Genomic DNA, 15,600 nt, shown 5'->3' on the forward strand with positions numbered 1-15,600 from the left:
AAGCTAATGTTAGCATTCAACCACATTACCGTTTGATACGATACTGTTAAAAGAAATATCAACGCACGTCTTGCTGGAGGTGAAACACACAGGATGTAATCAAACCGTTACGTTAGCTTGGAAGTTGTTGAATGCTAACATCAGCTAGCTAGTTTTCAAATATGTTGTTTTACCTTTAAATATGGCCGAATGTGCCTCCAGATTTTCACTGTCCATCATCTTTTCAGTCGCTGAGCAATCAGTAAACTATGAAATGACAAGAATTTGACTTATGCCACATTGAACGCAGCAGCATAACATTTTCCCAGAGTTTGAGCCTCCCACCCTGAGCAATGACGTTGGAGGAAAATGGCCGCCGTGTGAATAAAGTCATCTGATGTCTCGTAAAACTATCCGGAGTCGTCAGTAATATACTGAAGAGTGAAATATTGAGTTTCATGAGTTCATAAGAGTCTGTTTCTCAGATGAGTTAAGTTAAAACTATGCGGTCATGACGAGCAAATGCATTATTACTTACGACGACTGTGAAAACATGTGGCCCATTATGTTTCCAGTCCGTCCGGTTCTGAGGAAATGTCCCCCGAATACACAGAAACTGCTAACGACTAGAACACAAAACATCGGCTAATTGCTTTAAGTTTCAGTGGAGGCATTCGGAAGTTAAAGGCAGTAAACAAGTGTTAGTCATGAGACTGAGGAAGTGTTTGCTACCAGCACACAAGAGGCGACGGATCAAGAGTTCAATGGCAAAGTATTCTTAGAAACAGGAAGCCTGCGATACATCCACTGCTCTGATTTCCACTGAGGTAAATAAAGGGGAGGTGGGGATCTGCCGGGTGGTGTTGTGATAGGTAAACAACTGAAACATCAGATTCAACATTATTTCTGTAAAAGGAAACGTGCGGCGTCAGAAACCCACACAGGATACCATCTTTTTTTATGTTGATGTAACAGGATGCGAGTTAAAAGTTTGCCAGATGTTTAGCGCTCAGCAGAAAATAAAACACGGGGCGGGGATCATGATTTCTGTCGATGCCCCTACGCACTGTCCAAAAAAGTCCTTTGTGGATTGAGGTCATGACTATGGAAGTCATGCAAGTAGCTCGTAAATATTACTCGCGGACATGAACGGTCACGCTCGCGAACGCACACATGCTTTTGATCGCCAAGAATGCAGATGGATGCACTTAACACTTGAAAGAAAAAAAGCAGCATGTTAAGTGCTTTTACAGCTCCTCTGCTCTCCAGTTTGATAGATGATGCACTGCAGTGATAGATATAGCGCTCTTCCTTCGGGACTTCCTAATTGTACCTGGTCGCATATATGTTTTGGACGAGGAACAGACAGCAACACGCCCTGCTTTGTCTGGAAACAATATTCATTTCAGTGGGAGACATTTTCTAAGGTCAGACGAGGAAATCCCACCCTTAATTAAATGTGGGAAAGAAAATACTCTTACATATTTTCTTTCATTTGTCTTGGAGGGAAACAGGGACATTAAGGAAAAGCAACACAAACACAGCAAGTCGTCTTTTTTTTTTTTTTTGCTGGATCTCAGTTTGAAACAGCTTGTTTTTATTTACAGCATTATTACTTCAGTATAAACAAGCATTGTCTGGATTTTATTGACAAAAATATGTTACAAAAATTGAAAAATCAGATTCAGACTCGTGACTAAAACATCTTTGAAATATCAGAAAACGCACGTGTAACAGCTTAAACATCGGGAAAACATATCTGGGATAATATATTCTAAACTCAAGGTTCACTTACTGGCTTTTTAAGACCTTTCAGCCAGATCGTATCACCTTCTTCAGTCTAAGTATAGTCAGAGACAGAAGTCACAATCTTCTCTTAACATATACGTTACCGCTAGACAACGATTGGGGTCGTTCCTCGTGGAAGAAGGCAACAGAATATAGTTGAAATATAATATAATAATCGTCTTTGTGAAGAGATTTTGGAAAATACGCTGATTTGCTTTCTTGCTGCTACTAAGATGAGAGGATAGATAACACAAGAACGCAAATAAGTGTATTTTACAGTGTCTAACTGTTCTTTAAGAAATTAATGCCTATTAGAGCCTATAAAACATAGCACGTACGTATATGTCCAGTGTAACATACAATAAATAATCGACCTACTGCTATTAAGCACATCCAGATACTGTAGTCATATCTAGGATTTTCTTCGGAGGGTTTTATTTCTATCACTAAAAGTCATTTAAATATCAACACAGAAAGAAAGTAGGCTAATAAAGTATTTTAGCTAGTTTTATTTAGGGTTCAGTGCTACACGTTTAAAGAATAGTAGTAGTAGTTAATTGGATTTTGTTTGGACAGGGTCAACCTAGCTAGCTGTTTATACCCCTGTTTTGGGTGTAAGCTAACAGGCTGCTAGCTAACGTTAGCTTTATAATGAACAGAGTGGTGTTAATCTTTATCTCATCTAACTCTCAGCTTTCATGTTTAACTATGACTTTCTATAACGTTACAATTATTCATTATCGTAGGCCTACTTCCCGTTTAACAAGGCTGAAACCAGCAGCTTTATGACAGGACAGTTAGCTCCATCGCTACCTGGAGGTGACAGACTTTATCGTCACGATACTGACGACACTGATGGTTGATAATAATCAAATCAGTGAATCAAAAAAGTCAGTTCCTGCTGATTTTCTTTCTCGGTCACCAAACTCTTTAAGAGAATTCAGAATTGGTCTTTTCTGTAAATTAAGCAGCTGCAGTTTGTGGGCACGTAACATAAAATATAACATAAGTGACATACGATGACGTGTTCATAGCTGACTTGAAAATGATACAAAGTAGTACACTTAAAGCTAAATACATCATATTTTGTGTCTTGATAAACTGTATGTCATATTCATACACAATCAAATATATGTACAATCACATGCACTTTTCAGTCGTATTTTCCTCCGTCACTACCTCACGTTAATCTCTCCAGCATTTTGGAATAATCAGATGTGAAGCAAAAAAACACAGTGAGGCTAATGGAACGTTAGCTTGAAAGATACTGCAGCTAGCATCAAGCCACATGTGATAAGACAATGTCAGCGTATGTTTCTGACAATATTTCACTGTGAAACTCATTGTTTTTAACTTAGCTGAAGGAAATAATACATAAATAGAAAACTCTCCTCAGAGGATCATGCATTTAATTCAAAAGTAGGCCAGCTAAAGCAGGAGTGACGTTTAGCAAAGCAAGCTAGCTGATTATTTCTTCATTTTTGTGTGTTTTTGTACTTTTTTTGCTTTTACATTTTACATGTCTAGTTCTGTATAGTACTAAAAAGAAATAATAGTAAATTTTTATTTTGCCTTTCTAGTCAGAAAGAGGCTTTACTGCCTACCTTTTGAACACTTATTTCTTTGCTATTCAAGCTAGCCATTGAGCTAACTCCGCGCGATTATGGCTCATGCTCCACCCAAAGAAGTTCTGAGATATGTGCCAACAACTAGATTTCGAGAGGTGGTTAAACAGGTTTTATGTGCCTTTCTTTTACACAACACCTTTTGTTGATAACAACCTATTTTTTAAATGCATCAATATTCTCAAAATGCCCAGAAAAGAAAAACATAACTTCTCTCTTAGCAAGAATGTTAGCAACAGAACAGCTTCTTGTTCACCGAGGGATCTTCAAGTTTATTCCACACGATCAAAAAAGCTTTAATTCCTTGTGTTGCAATTGCATATGAAGAAACAGTCTTTGGTCTCAATCGCCTTCTGTTTCGATAATATTTGTGGGAGAAAAAAGTTAAAAAAAAAAGGAAAATATGGTTTCGGCCGAGAGATGGAAAAAAAAGTCAGATAAAAGAGAAGTTGGTCAAGTAGTTAAACTCCCAAGAAAACACTGACGTCGATCTTCGTAACATCTCCGGAGAAGTCGAAGCAAAACATCGAGGGCCGCCTTCACACGAAAGGGCTGTCTGATCTGAATATGTCTGAGTAGCTCTTGCCGTTCATGTGCTCTGTGTGGCTTTCGATGCTGTAGCAGCGGTGGACCTCCGTGAGCGAAGACGCCACGTAGGAGGCCGAGCGGAAGAAGTCGGCGTTGGCGAACGTACCGGCGAACTGCATACGCTGCTGGTTCCAGTGTCTCCGCAGGACACTCTGGACCTGGACGAGGAGACACAAAGAGGATCCAAGTCAATTTTCACAGTTAGCTTAACAGTATCTAGGCTACGATCTGTTTTATTGTTTTTTTAGCTTTTTTAATATTTTGCTAATCACCTCAGAAGTGAGTTTAGCCAATAAGCTAGGCTATCTACAACAGACAATCTCAGTATTAGCATAACAAAATACTACACAGCGTTGAAAAACATAATGAAACTCTGGTTTACAAACATAAAACTAGTCAAAAATACTAAATTTAGCCTTATTATGATATATCTTTAGCAATAATTTGCTGAATCAAGCTCATAACTCACCTCCCCGTTGAAGAAACAGAATATTGTAGAAACCAAGAGACCCTGCGTGGGAAAACAAATGTGAGAAATTACACGATAGGGAATCCTTTAAGCTCAAACAGCTGCACAAAGAGCCTGCAGAAATAGTTCACAGTGCCACATGTTCATGCTCTTACTCTAGAAATATTTGTAATATTTGCAGAACCAGTGTTTTATTAGCAGTGTTGGATGTGTATCTACTGACCTGGTAATGCATGAGGATCTCCATGATGTACAGGTAGATCTCAAACACCCAGTGGTCCTGAGGCTTGTAGGGGAGCAGGACGAACTGGATGCCCAGCAGAGGGATGAGGATGAGGGTGGCTCTCACGGCCCGCATGTAGAGGCTGGACTCGGCCTGGTGCGTCACCCTGAGCTTGGTGATGAGAACCCGAACGATGTTGAGCAGGAAGAAGAGGTTCACCTGGAATCAGAAATATATTGCACTCAGTCAAAAACAAAGAAAAACAAAGAAAAGTCCAGTGTGGTTGTGTCGCTTCAGTAAACACTAAATCCCACAGGATTTCGGTTGCTTACCACCAATGCAGCACAGATGGGACCGTGGATAATGTACAACAAGGCTGTGTCTGAGCTGACCCAACATCTGTGAACAAATGGATCAGAACATCTCATCACACAGTACGGAAAACATCTGATGATATCTTGAAATGGTCGTGTGTGGAGGTCACTCACCTGTCGTTGTAGTAGCAGTGGCGTGCTATCGAATGTAGCACCGCTGGCACGAGTGGAAAACCTGCAAAAACCCAATCAGAACTATGAGATTCAAGTCTTAAATGTATAATTAAATATTTGCACGAACGCTTACTCACCCCATCCCAGCAGATAATACCACATGAGGTGTTGCTTCTCTGCAAACACCGCCACAACGATCAGCGTGTGCAGGTAGATTCCCTCGCAAAGCATCCAGAAGTAGTTACAGCTCAGCAGGTACAGGTGGACGAACATGACCAGCTTGCAGCTCGCCTGGACGGAGGAAGCAACGTGAGCTTTTCGTTGGCTTTAATGAAAATTAAAGGAATATGTTGCCACTTACAGAATCGTTGTACGTGTGTCCCTGTTTCTTCACCACCGTCGTGAGCCAGACGATGGTGATGATCGAGTTCAGCACAAACGACAGGAAGAGGTTTTTGTGGAGCGTTATCCTCTGACAGCTCAGACTCCTGAAGGCAGCAGAGGAGGAGACGCACATGAAACACAGAATCTGACACACGAATAACATTAAAAGGTTTTAGTACACTTACTTAAAATGGAAGAATATTCCTAACGAGATGAGCAGTGAAACCAGCGACAGGCCGTGACCGATCATAACCAAGTAGAAGTGAGTCATCGCCGCCTGTAAACAACACAAATTAACACAACGTCAGGAGTGGGAACTACTTTCTATTGAACCTTTATCTTCTAATCTTTATTCGTTCTTACTGTCCCGTGATGTGTGGTATTGTCTTTGCAGTTTGTGAAGTTGGTCCACGTCCTCTTGCTCTCCGGGTGGCGTCCCCACTCGCCGGTCTCCGTGCACACTTTGAATGCCTGGGCTGTCAACAAAAAGGTCAAGAAACTTAGCAGTGGTTAATAAACTGCTACAGATTCGACAGGAATCATAGACGGCAAATGTACCATGAGGGTCAAAATCGTGGTAGTAGTCTGGACAGTTCTGCTCTGTTGTTACACCGGCTTCAGTTTTGTCCCAGCACAGCCACCCGTCCCAGGTCCTGTTGCACTCCGGCCCTGCTCACAACAAAAGGACAAACACAGTAATGGAAAACAGTAACATCAAAAAAATCTTCTACAGCTTTTTTGACATGATCTCCTCACCTATTGTTTTTGTTTTGTGGTAGGACTCTTTCACCATCCTCTGGAAACACTCGTACTGGGCCAGGGCGATCTGGTTCCGTGTCGCCTGGTGTTCACTCCGATGGGTCAGATGCTCCTGGTACTCATCTTCAGGGGTTGTAGCCACAATCAGCTGAGGCATATACACAAACATACATGAGACGGCAACTTTCAAGCATGATATAAAAAAAAAACAGGCAGTCTAATGAGACATGCTCTTAAGTTTAACCCATATTAGGATGTAAAATTTTCAGCTGCTCCCATTTTTGATCACTACTTTTAGAAATCTGTCTCTCTTAAATGGCCAATGAGTAAGAATTTGAGTTCAGTCAGTTAAAAATGAACTAAAATTGTCACCAAAATGTAAAGAAATAGCAGTTTTGACATTTATGTATTGTGTTAGCATGCTAACCAGCTAGCCCTGATCCCTCCCAGCCCAAAAAGCCTTTGTTAAAGGTGTTAACACCAATACTCTCCTGGTCCCCAAGCTCCTAGTCTAAACCACTAGCTGCACGGTTAACTGAGCTAACGGCAGCTATATTTAGCAGCAGTTAGCGGTTACTCTGGTGATATGCTGCCCCTTATTTGTTTTGATTGTGAATTTGACAGTTGACCAATTCTTACATATTGCACCTTTAAGTTCTCCAATGTTGTAGAAATGCAACATTAAATCCCTGTACTACCCCTTTGGGCACTTCATCAGGAGGTTAAGAGAATTCAGATGCTTTTTAGACATGAAAAGCTAAGCTAAGCTAATTACTGTTACAAATATTCCAAAAACAGGGGTTGAAACACAGAATGCAGAACATAAACAACAAAAATAAATGTCAGAGAATAAAATAAAAGTTCTGACACTTGTATATTGTAAAGTGTTGCAGAGCTATCTACTGAAGTTAGCATGCTAACCTGCTAGCCCTGATCTTCTTAGTCTAAACCACTAGCTGCACGGCTAACTGAGCTAACAGCTAACCCCTTATTTGTTGTTGCTACTTTTAAGTTCTCCAAAGTTGTAGAAACCTGATATTAAATCACTGCAGTGCCCCTTTAAAGACTTCATAGGAGGTTTAGAGAATTCAACCAATCATGAAAAGAGATTTAAACAACACGATGTGACAGACAGCTGCTTTTTAGACACAAAAAGCTAAGCTAAGTAAAGCTAAGTAAAAATGTAGTCATGGTTATAAATATTCTAAAAACAGGAACACAGAATGCCTCCAGTGCATCGCCAAAATACAGGAAATACAACAAATGTCATAAAATAAAACATCACACTTGTAATTCTAATTATCAGAAATGCTGTCATTAATTATTATTTATGGAATTTTTTGGGGGGAAAGTTTGAAATTCTGGATCTAATGATGGCTGGATGATCTTAAAATCAATGCTGAAGCTACAAAAACATTAAAGATGCATCTCTTAAATCATGTGTGGGTGACTTATTTAACTAAAAAACAGTTCAGATACAACAGATCACCTTATTGAGGGTGCAGAGGACCAGAAGAAACATAAAGCAGCTCAGATCCATCTGCGCTCTGATCATCACGGGTAATCTGAGGGAAAAAGGAAAGTGGAGTGAGACTTTTGTACAAGAAGACAAAAGACAAATTGGACAGTTCACTCCTATTTCTGTTTCCTTGGAAGTTATTTTTGTACGATACGGAGGAGCTGGTAAAACTTTTAGCGCCATCCCAGATAGTTTCCCCCAGAGCTCGATAAGAGAAACGCTTCCGGAGTCGCAGCGGCTGCCAACGTGATCCAACACACGATGTGTTGACAAGGAGCTGGCGCCAAACTCCAGCTCACATGCTGTCACACCCATACTGTACAATGTAACGTGTCATTTCATTGGTATGTTTTTATTTGTACTACCTGTAAATGACCCTGTAGTTGATTTTCCCTTCTTAACTATCATGGCTGTAGGGTCAGTCTCACTTTAAACAATGTCCCGTTCCTTCACCTGTGACCTTATCCAAACTCATGTAAACAAAAGCGCGACTGTGTCTCCAAACCTATGTTTTTGATTTGTGATGGCAGGTCTCTGGATCCCTTGTTGGACGCCGGGGGGGTTTACAGTTTTGGCCTTCTGCTTCCTCTGTTCTCCACAGCTTCCTTCCTGCATGCTTATTATGCATGTTGAGCAGGTTTAACTAAGGTTTAGCCAAATAAAGACATCAATACGAGCATGTGCACGTAACAGATCAGCAAACTAAATGTGTCAGACGGTCGCTCCGAGTGGTAAGCAGTTAAAAATTGGGGTGTGCAGCAGCAACTTAAATCTACATTCAGATAATAAACATTAGATGGAAACAAATATGCCAAACTGAAAGCAGAAGCAGAAAGGATTTTGCCATGAAGTGCTTTTTTCCAGACTAAAGATAATGTGTCCTGCTTTTCCTAGTAAAGGTGTGACGGTTAGTGGAAACTATGTGCACAGCAGTATAAATAGGCTGGAGGTTGTAATGGCATTTAAATTTAAAGTTCCTGTCACTTTTTATTTCATGTCATTGCTGCACAGAAGATAAAATTACAATTTATGATTTCATTTTGGGAAACGAGTGGTTCATGACAAGTGTCATCCTACGCTTTCTAATATCAGCAGTCATAAAACACTATAGATATGACTTATAATGATTATAAACTAGAGGCTGACTTATAATACAGTATAACTACTAGTAGGGAAGGAGCACAGGTTGCTAATGTTAGCCTGTAAACCACCACTAGTGTCCAGGTGATAAAGCAGTGTTATTTTTTATTTGTTGACGTCATTGGTAGCGTGAAGTTGTGAACAAATTGGGAGCATTTCTATCTCCTTTAGATAAATGACAAACGGTTTCACCACAGCTGACGACAACATGTTAGAAATGAGAGTTTCATAGGGAGATTTCAGCCACTAGTCTTTGTATTTCTGTTCTGAGGGGCAAGGAGGCAAATGAAAACAAGTGGTAAAGGGTAAAAATTGGAAATGGATTGAGCCTTTGTATATCACGACCGTCCATCAAGATATAATTGTACGTTTGAGGTTAAGAGTTGCACAGATCTATAAACAAGCGTGCTTCATGTTTAATTGTTGTTGGTAGATAAAGTGTAATGTAATATGTATTGTCAGGCATCTGAAAGAACCTCTGCTGCATCATATGTGATTTTTATCTAAGATGCCGAAATACAGAGAATTAAATGTTTCTCTTTTAGGAGTGAGTTATAAAACCTATGTGATCAATCAATTTCGTCAAGCTCTATTTCCACTTTAGGATGAAAACATTGAGTTTATGCAGCCACTGTGACGGCTACACTCATCATAACTTATGATGCTGCACGAACTATTATAGCAGATTATCAGTACTGACTACAGGTGACTGTTGAGGTGAGTGTAAGTAGTCTTTTGTTGTGATTTGTCATCATTATGTCACATCTGTAATGTTTTATGACACCAGGGCACCAGAAAGCATTGTGTGTTTATGAGTGTAGTCATAAAGCATTATCACCACATTATAACTCACTATTAATGCACCAATAACACACTATAGATGTGGTCTACATAGAGAACACAACCACAAGTGATGAGCTGCAACGCCTTAGTTTCATTGTACGTGTAGAGCTTCAGTCCAAAAACACGAGTCCGACTGGAAAAGTGTCACAATACAGTCTACAAAACAATGTAGGAAAAAGCAATGTGAGGTAAAGATGGATGTATCTGTCATTTTTCAACACCAGGGTTGAAAAATGTGTGTAGTAAACAAAGGTCTTTTTGTTTAAAATGTTAAGAGAGACTTGATGTTTTATGTGTTTTGAAGGGAAACTACTCGAAACACGAAATTATTGGCAACAACATCATCTTACGAGTGTATTTTCATTCAAATACAACATAAAATACAACATTTACACAACATTTCTTCATATAAAATGGACCTTTACCACATTCATCACCATGTTGCCTGTGCAACATGCATTCCTATATGTCATTAGACAAATACATTAAAAGATAACAATACAAAACAGCATAAAATACAGTAAAAAAAAACACTAAATACTATAAAATCCTAATGAGAATCACCTGATCATGACTAAAATGAAGCTAAAATGAACCTAAGCATGAGCTTTTGAACCCTGAAACAGAGAAAGACACCTCTGAAGAGTAGGTTTTAACAAAGGGGAAGACACTTTCTGGATATGTTTTTGCAAATTAAATTAACTTATTCAGCATATTTAGTTTCATGTTAAAATGGCAAAAGCATGAATTTAATCTGCATCTTATCCAAACATTTTATAAAGTAATTATGTGTAACTCATGGGGCTTGATTGTTGCAGAAGATGCTTGAGGGTTGCACAATAACTTAAATGCCAAAGAAAACCCTCGAGTGCATGAAAAAACACTGACAAAACATATGAAACAGTCACTGGTGAGTCTTTCTATCCCCGTGAGAGCGACACTTACTCATCCCTTCACTTTTTATTTGGAATAAAAACATTTTGTAACACGTCGCCACAGACCAACAAACTTTAATAATTTCCAACTCCCCCGACTGCTAATTCAGGAAATCTCTGTCAGTTTACAAGATGGATATCTTCTCGAACACACCCAGAGACGCTCTCTAAAGGACACTCAATAACTCAAAGTGAAGTTACTCCCTGGCTGTGTGGGCCATCTGTCCCACAACGCCAGGATTTACACTCTTTACCGTGTGAAGTGTCCTTTTATTAAAAACATATTGGTGTCGGAAATCACATGTCAACACTTTATGACCGACACGTGAGCAGGTTTTTCTTGTTAAGTGCGACTAAATAACAGGTGGGTTGAGGTTAGACCCATTAAATCAGAAGCATCCTTTTGTTTTAAATAATTAAAAATAATTTTGTCACTGTTTACTACTTGTGTAAAAAAGCAGGTATGTATAAGAAATCATACTAATCATAATATATGCTTCTTTAACTGGAATAAAACTGATTTTTGGTGGGATTTTCATCATTTTTTTACCTTGCCAACAGCAAAGTTTAGGTATACATTGTTTGTACTTTATCAAAAATATATTGGTTTTGTTTCCCCTGCAACAAACCTCCTGAAGTGCAACATTTTAAGTTAAATCTGACGTTCGTAAAGTGAAATCTGACCTGTTTGCAGCATCATAAATGCAGCTCTTCAGCAGTAATCACAGTCTACATGCTGGCAAACGTTAACTATTAAACAAACTTACCTTTGCAGCAGCAGGAAAATAATAAAACTCAGCCACCTCTTGTAGAATAATCCTTCAGTTTGACCTTTGCAGGAAAAGAAAAACACTGTTTTTGTGGTTTCTTTAAGAGTAGTCCGTCAGTGTGTGTGTTTCACACAGAGTCAAAGGCGACACTGAGCCGTAAAGATAAAAACCACTGGGGCTGTGGATGACATCACATGCCTGCCTTTTGTGGGACATCCCTACATTGCAACGGACACTACATAGCATTAATATACGTGATAACCTTTAAATTGTATCATTTATATCATGTTTAATACATAACGTATCATTAAAAAGTAACTTTAATGTCCTGGGTGTTGATTTTAAGGTAAATCATACAACTTAATGGATTTATTTTAACACCGAGAGATTATATGTGGTATGTTTATGGATTTATAGCTGAATACAACCACAAAATAGGAATGTTTATTCAAATAGAGCTTAATTTATATGGCAGTAAAACAAAACCCCATAAATAATAATAATAATAATAATAATAATAATAATAATAATAATAATCCTGATATGTCTACAGATTGAGTCCCAGGCCTAAAAACATGTTCTGTATTTAAAATATATCAGAAATAAACACTATATTATTATAAAAATGTCACTTTTTCTGTTTATTACTGAAAATCTGGCAGGAGAAAACGGACCAATCAGCAGGAGGCTTTCTATCCCTTAGCAACGGCGCCCTCTGCGGGTCCAACTCTCCTTGGCAACAGCCAAGTTACCATGGCTACTGGCTTCTCTTGAGTAACTTATTAATAAAAAATACCGTCGGGGATTACTTTTTGAGATGAGTAACGTAAAGCCTCCTGCTGTAAGTTTATTAAACTGACTTACTGTTTGTTTTAACAAATATAATTTTAATAGATATTAAGATATTAAGAGCTCGTTAACCGGAAGTAAGGTGCAACAATTAGCCGAATTAAAGTTAAGCTAGCAACGTAAGCTAATGAGTTAGCTCGCTTACCTGTGTTTTTCTGTCTTAAAATGGGATAATGTGCGGCTGTGTGATAGTTAAGAAGAACCAGAGCTACATGGGTTTCCTGCTACAGTAATATACATGATTAAGTTACTCGTTACTAGCTAGCGTTACCTGCCGAAGCTACTGTACCTTATCGTTGTCATGCTAGCTACGAAGTCAAACGTCATTTGTGACGTTAGTGTGTTTTCATGTGAAGAAGCTCCAGGTAAAAACTTTTATCACTTTGTATTGTGTCTATTATTATTGTTAGACTTGGCAGTGGTGGAAGAAGTACTCATAAGTAATAGCAAGCTACAAAATACCATTCTCTTAAAATACTCCATTACAAGTAAAAGTGCTAAGTTAAAAATGTAAGTATTATCAGCAAAATGTACTTAAAGTATCAAAAGCAATAGTACTCATCATGCAGGGTGGCTCCTTTCATAGTGTAAATGATTATATTATATTATATTCTGTTTTTAGCACTTACAAACAGTGTTGTAAAAAGTACCCAAAAGTCATACTTGAGTAAAAGTAAAGAAAATATTACTTTGGTAAAAGTGTAAGTCACCCATACCAATAGTACCTGGATAGAAGTCTTAAAGTATCTGATTTTAAATGTACTTTAGTATCAAAAGTCATTTTCTTGCAAAAAAAATCTCAGTATCTTTTCTTTTGTTTCGTTTTTTTTCTTTTCTGATTGTCAATAAAATAAATACATTTATGTAATCTGAAAAGTAACTAGTAACTAATGTTATCAAATGAATGTGGTGAGTAGAAAAGTACAGTATTTGCCTCAAAATTGTTGTGGAGTAGAAGTATAAAGTAGCAAGAAACTCAAGAAAAAGACAAGTAAAAGTACTTAAGTGAAGTACTTGAGTTTTACTATTGTAGTTTGTCAGTGTGGCGCCAATTCTACATACTGTGTCTACGACCAGGTAGATAAATAGAATAGTGTTGCATATTGTTGTATAAGTTTAGTGGAGTAAAAAATGCTGTATCTTTCCTTGAAATTCAATAGATCCTACCCGATGTATCGCTGTCGGCCTATCACAGATGTGTCTGTGTCAGGGTATGTGTTGTCCAACATGTGGCGATATGAAATCTCTTTATTTTAAAAGGTAACGATGCAGAAAAAGGTGCTTGAGGTTATTTATTATTAATACATTTCAGTGCTCTGGTGTTATTTTAGACAATAAAGTTTATTTTTAATCTGTAAAATAGATTTCCTCTGTTAGATGTCTTTGTCACGTGTTTGAAAACCAAGTTTGAGGGATTATTGTTAAATTTGTATATCATTGGATATATTGATATAAGTTTGAAAGTAAGTATTTAAGTTAATGTACTCAGTTACATTCCTCCCCTGCTGTAAGATGGGGGATGAAGATAACGAGAAACACATTTGCAAAGAAGAGATTTTAACATGACAACAACAAAACAGGTGTTGATACCCTGAACCCTTGTTTTCATTGTTTCAGGGTCGATGATTGATAAATATCTTTACTCTGCAGTGACCGGATGGTCAGGAAAACAGCTTGGAGGAACAGAGTCAGCGATGCTGTCAGGATCCACCAGGTCCAAGCCCTCAACACCACGTTTGTCATGAAATCTGTCGGCCTTGAAGCGTTTCTGTTCAGAGTGGACGGACAGGCCCAGAACGTCAAGGTAAATTATTCTGCCATTCATGTTGCTCAAACTCCCAAAAAATGTTTTGTATCCCAACTCCAGCATGTTCTCCTGTTCATGTTGTTCAGGTAAGCTTGGGTGACCCTCATACGTGCACTTGTCAGGTGTTCAACGGGGAGCGAGGACTGTGTAAACACACCTGCTGGTATCAGTAACACACAGAAAAGCTTTTCCTTCTAAACCTAACTTTCATGAATGTCACAATGAACACTTGATAGACTAGTTTTGAGTTTTTATGCTGTGCAGGGCTGCAAGTATTTATCTTCACTGTCGATTAATCTGTCAGTTATTTTCTTGATTAATCGATTAGTTGTTTGGTCTATAAAATGACAGAAAATGGTGAAAATGCCCAAGATGATGTCCTCAAATGTCTCAACAACCCAAAGACATTCAGTTTACTTTCATAGAGGAGGAAAGAAACCAAAATATATTCACATTTAAGATTCAAAATTTTAACTTTCATTCATTTGATAGTGGAAAACTAATCAATATATTGTTGCAGCTCTTATGCTGTGTGCTTATTTCAGGTTGAACTCTGAAACATTTGCTGTGTAAAGTCTGTAGGCAGTTTGAACAAGCTGACCCGCCCTTGTCCATGTGCTCCATGGTTTACACCAAACCAAAGCCCACCGGATGGAAATAAATCAGAAAGTGATCGAAGCCCAGGATGTGTGTCCGATCTGTCAAGAAGAGCAGCTGGAGAAAAAACTGCCTGTGTCTCACTGCAGGTGTGTGGGCAGCCGAGATCACACTGTTATTGTTACACTGCAGTCGTGTTTCAGGATGGTGTAAGATGTTCTGGTCAACTCTTGTTGCACTACTGGCCAGAACATGACCCCTATACATCCCACTACAGCACATCCAGCTGTTGACACGCTGCATGTTTAGAGGAAACCACCAGCACAGATTTGCGGATGTTATAAAATTAGCTTCAAATCTCCTGATATTCGCACAAGAGGACATTTCCTTCAAACACAGAGAAATAATGTGGAAAATGTTCTGTCCTCTTCTTTCCCCGGTTCGGATGTGGCAACAACGTCCACATCTTGTGCATGAAGGTGTGGGCACCCGGTCCGGACTGCTAACTGCACAGCTAACTGAGCTAACTAGCAAACTACAACTACAGTCAGTGGCAGTTGGCGGCGATATTGCATCTTTAAAGTTTTACATCATCAAATATAAACTTGAAAGCTGGGAAATCAATTTAAAAAAAAAATCCAAACAATAATTGGTATCAAGTAAGTTTATTAATTTAGTGCACAAAAAGGCAAGACTAATAACACTACTATCATTACAGAGGTAAACACAAAAGGTGCCCATTTTGGAAGAAACAAAAGCCCATGAGGTTCAATGGCTGGACACAGGAGGAGCACACTATAGAACACATTAAAATCAATACAAATACATTCAGCGAGA

General features: G+C 38.6%; 1 protein-coding gene across 1 annotated transcript; it reads right to left on the minus strand.

Annotated features, from left to right (window-relative positions):
* Positions 1 to 3,781: 3,781 nt before the first annotated feature.
* On the minus strand, positions 3,782 to 11,620 carry calcrlb (calcitonin receptor-like b). Its single transcript, XM_073462520.1, has 13 exons — positions 11,508 to 11,620; positions 7,793 to 7,868; positions 6,301 to 6,451; positions 6,103 to 6,213; positions 5,908 to 6,020; positions 5,730 to 5,821; positions 5,522 to 5,648; positions 5,298 to 5,451; positions 5,161 to 5,221; positions 5,005 to 5,071; positions 4,673 to 4,891; positions 4,450 to 4,491; positions 3,782 to 4,138 (listed from the first exon to the last, which is right to left on the minus strand). The coding sequence occupies exons 2-13, from the start codon at positions 7,856 to 7,858 to the stop codon at positions 3,932 to 3,934; spliced, it is 1,410 nt and encodes a 469-aa protein (XP_073318621.1). The 5' UTR covers positions 7,859 to 7,868; positions 11,508 to 11,620; the 3' UTR covers positions 3,782 to 3,931.
* Positions 11,621 to 15,600: the final 3,980 nt, after the last annotated feature.

This window comes from Pagrus major, chromosome 24 (assembly GCF_040436345.1).
Source record: "Pagrus major chromosome 24, Pma_NU_1.0".
Taxonomy (NCBI): Eukaryota; Metazoa; Chordata; class Actinopteri; order Spariformes; family Sparidae; genus Pagrus; species Pagrus major.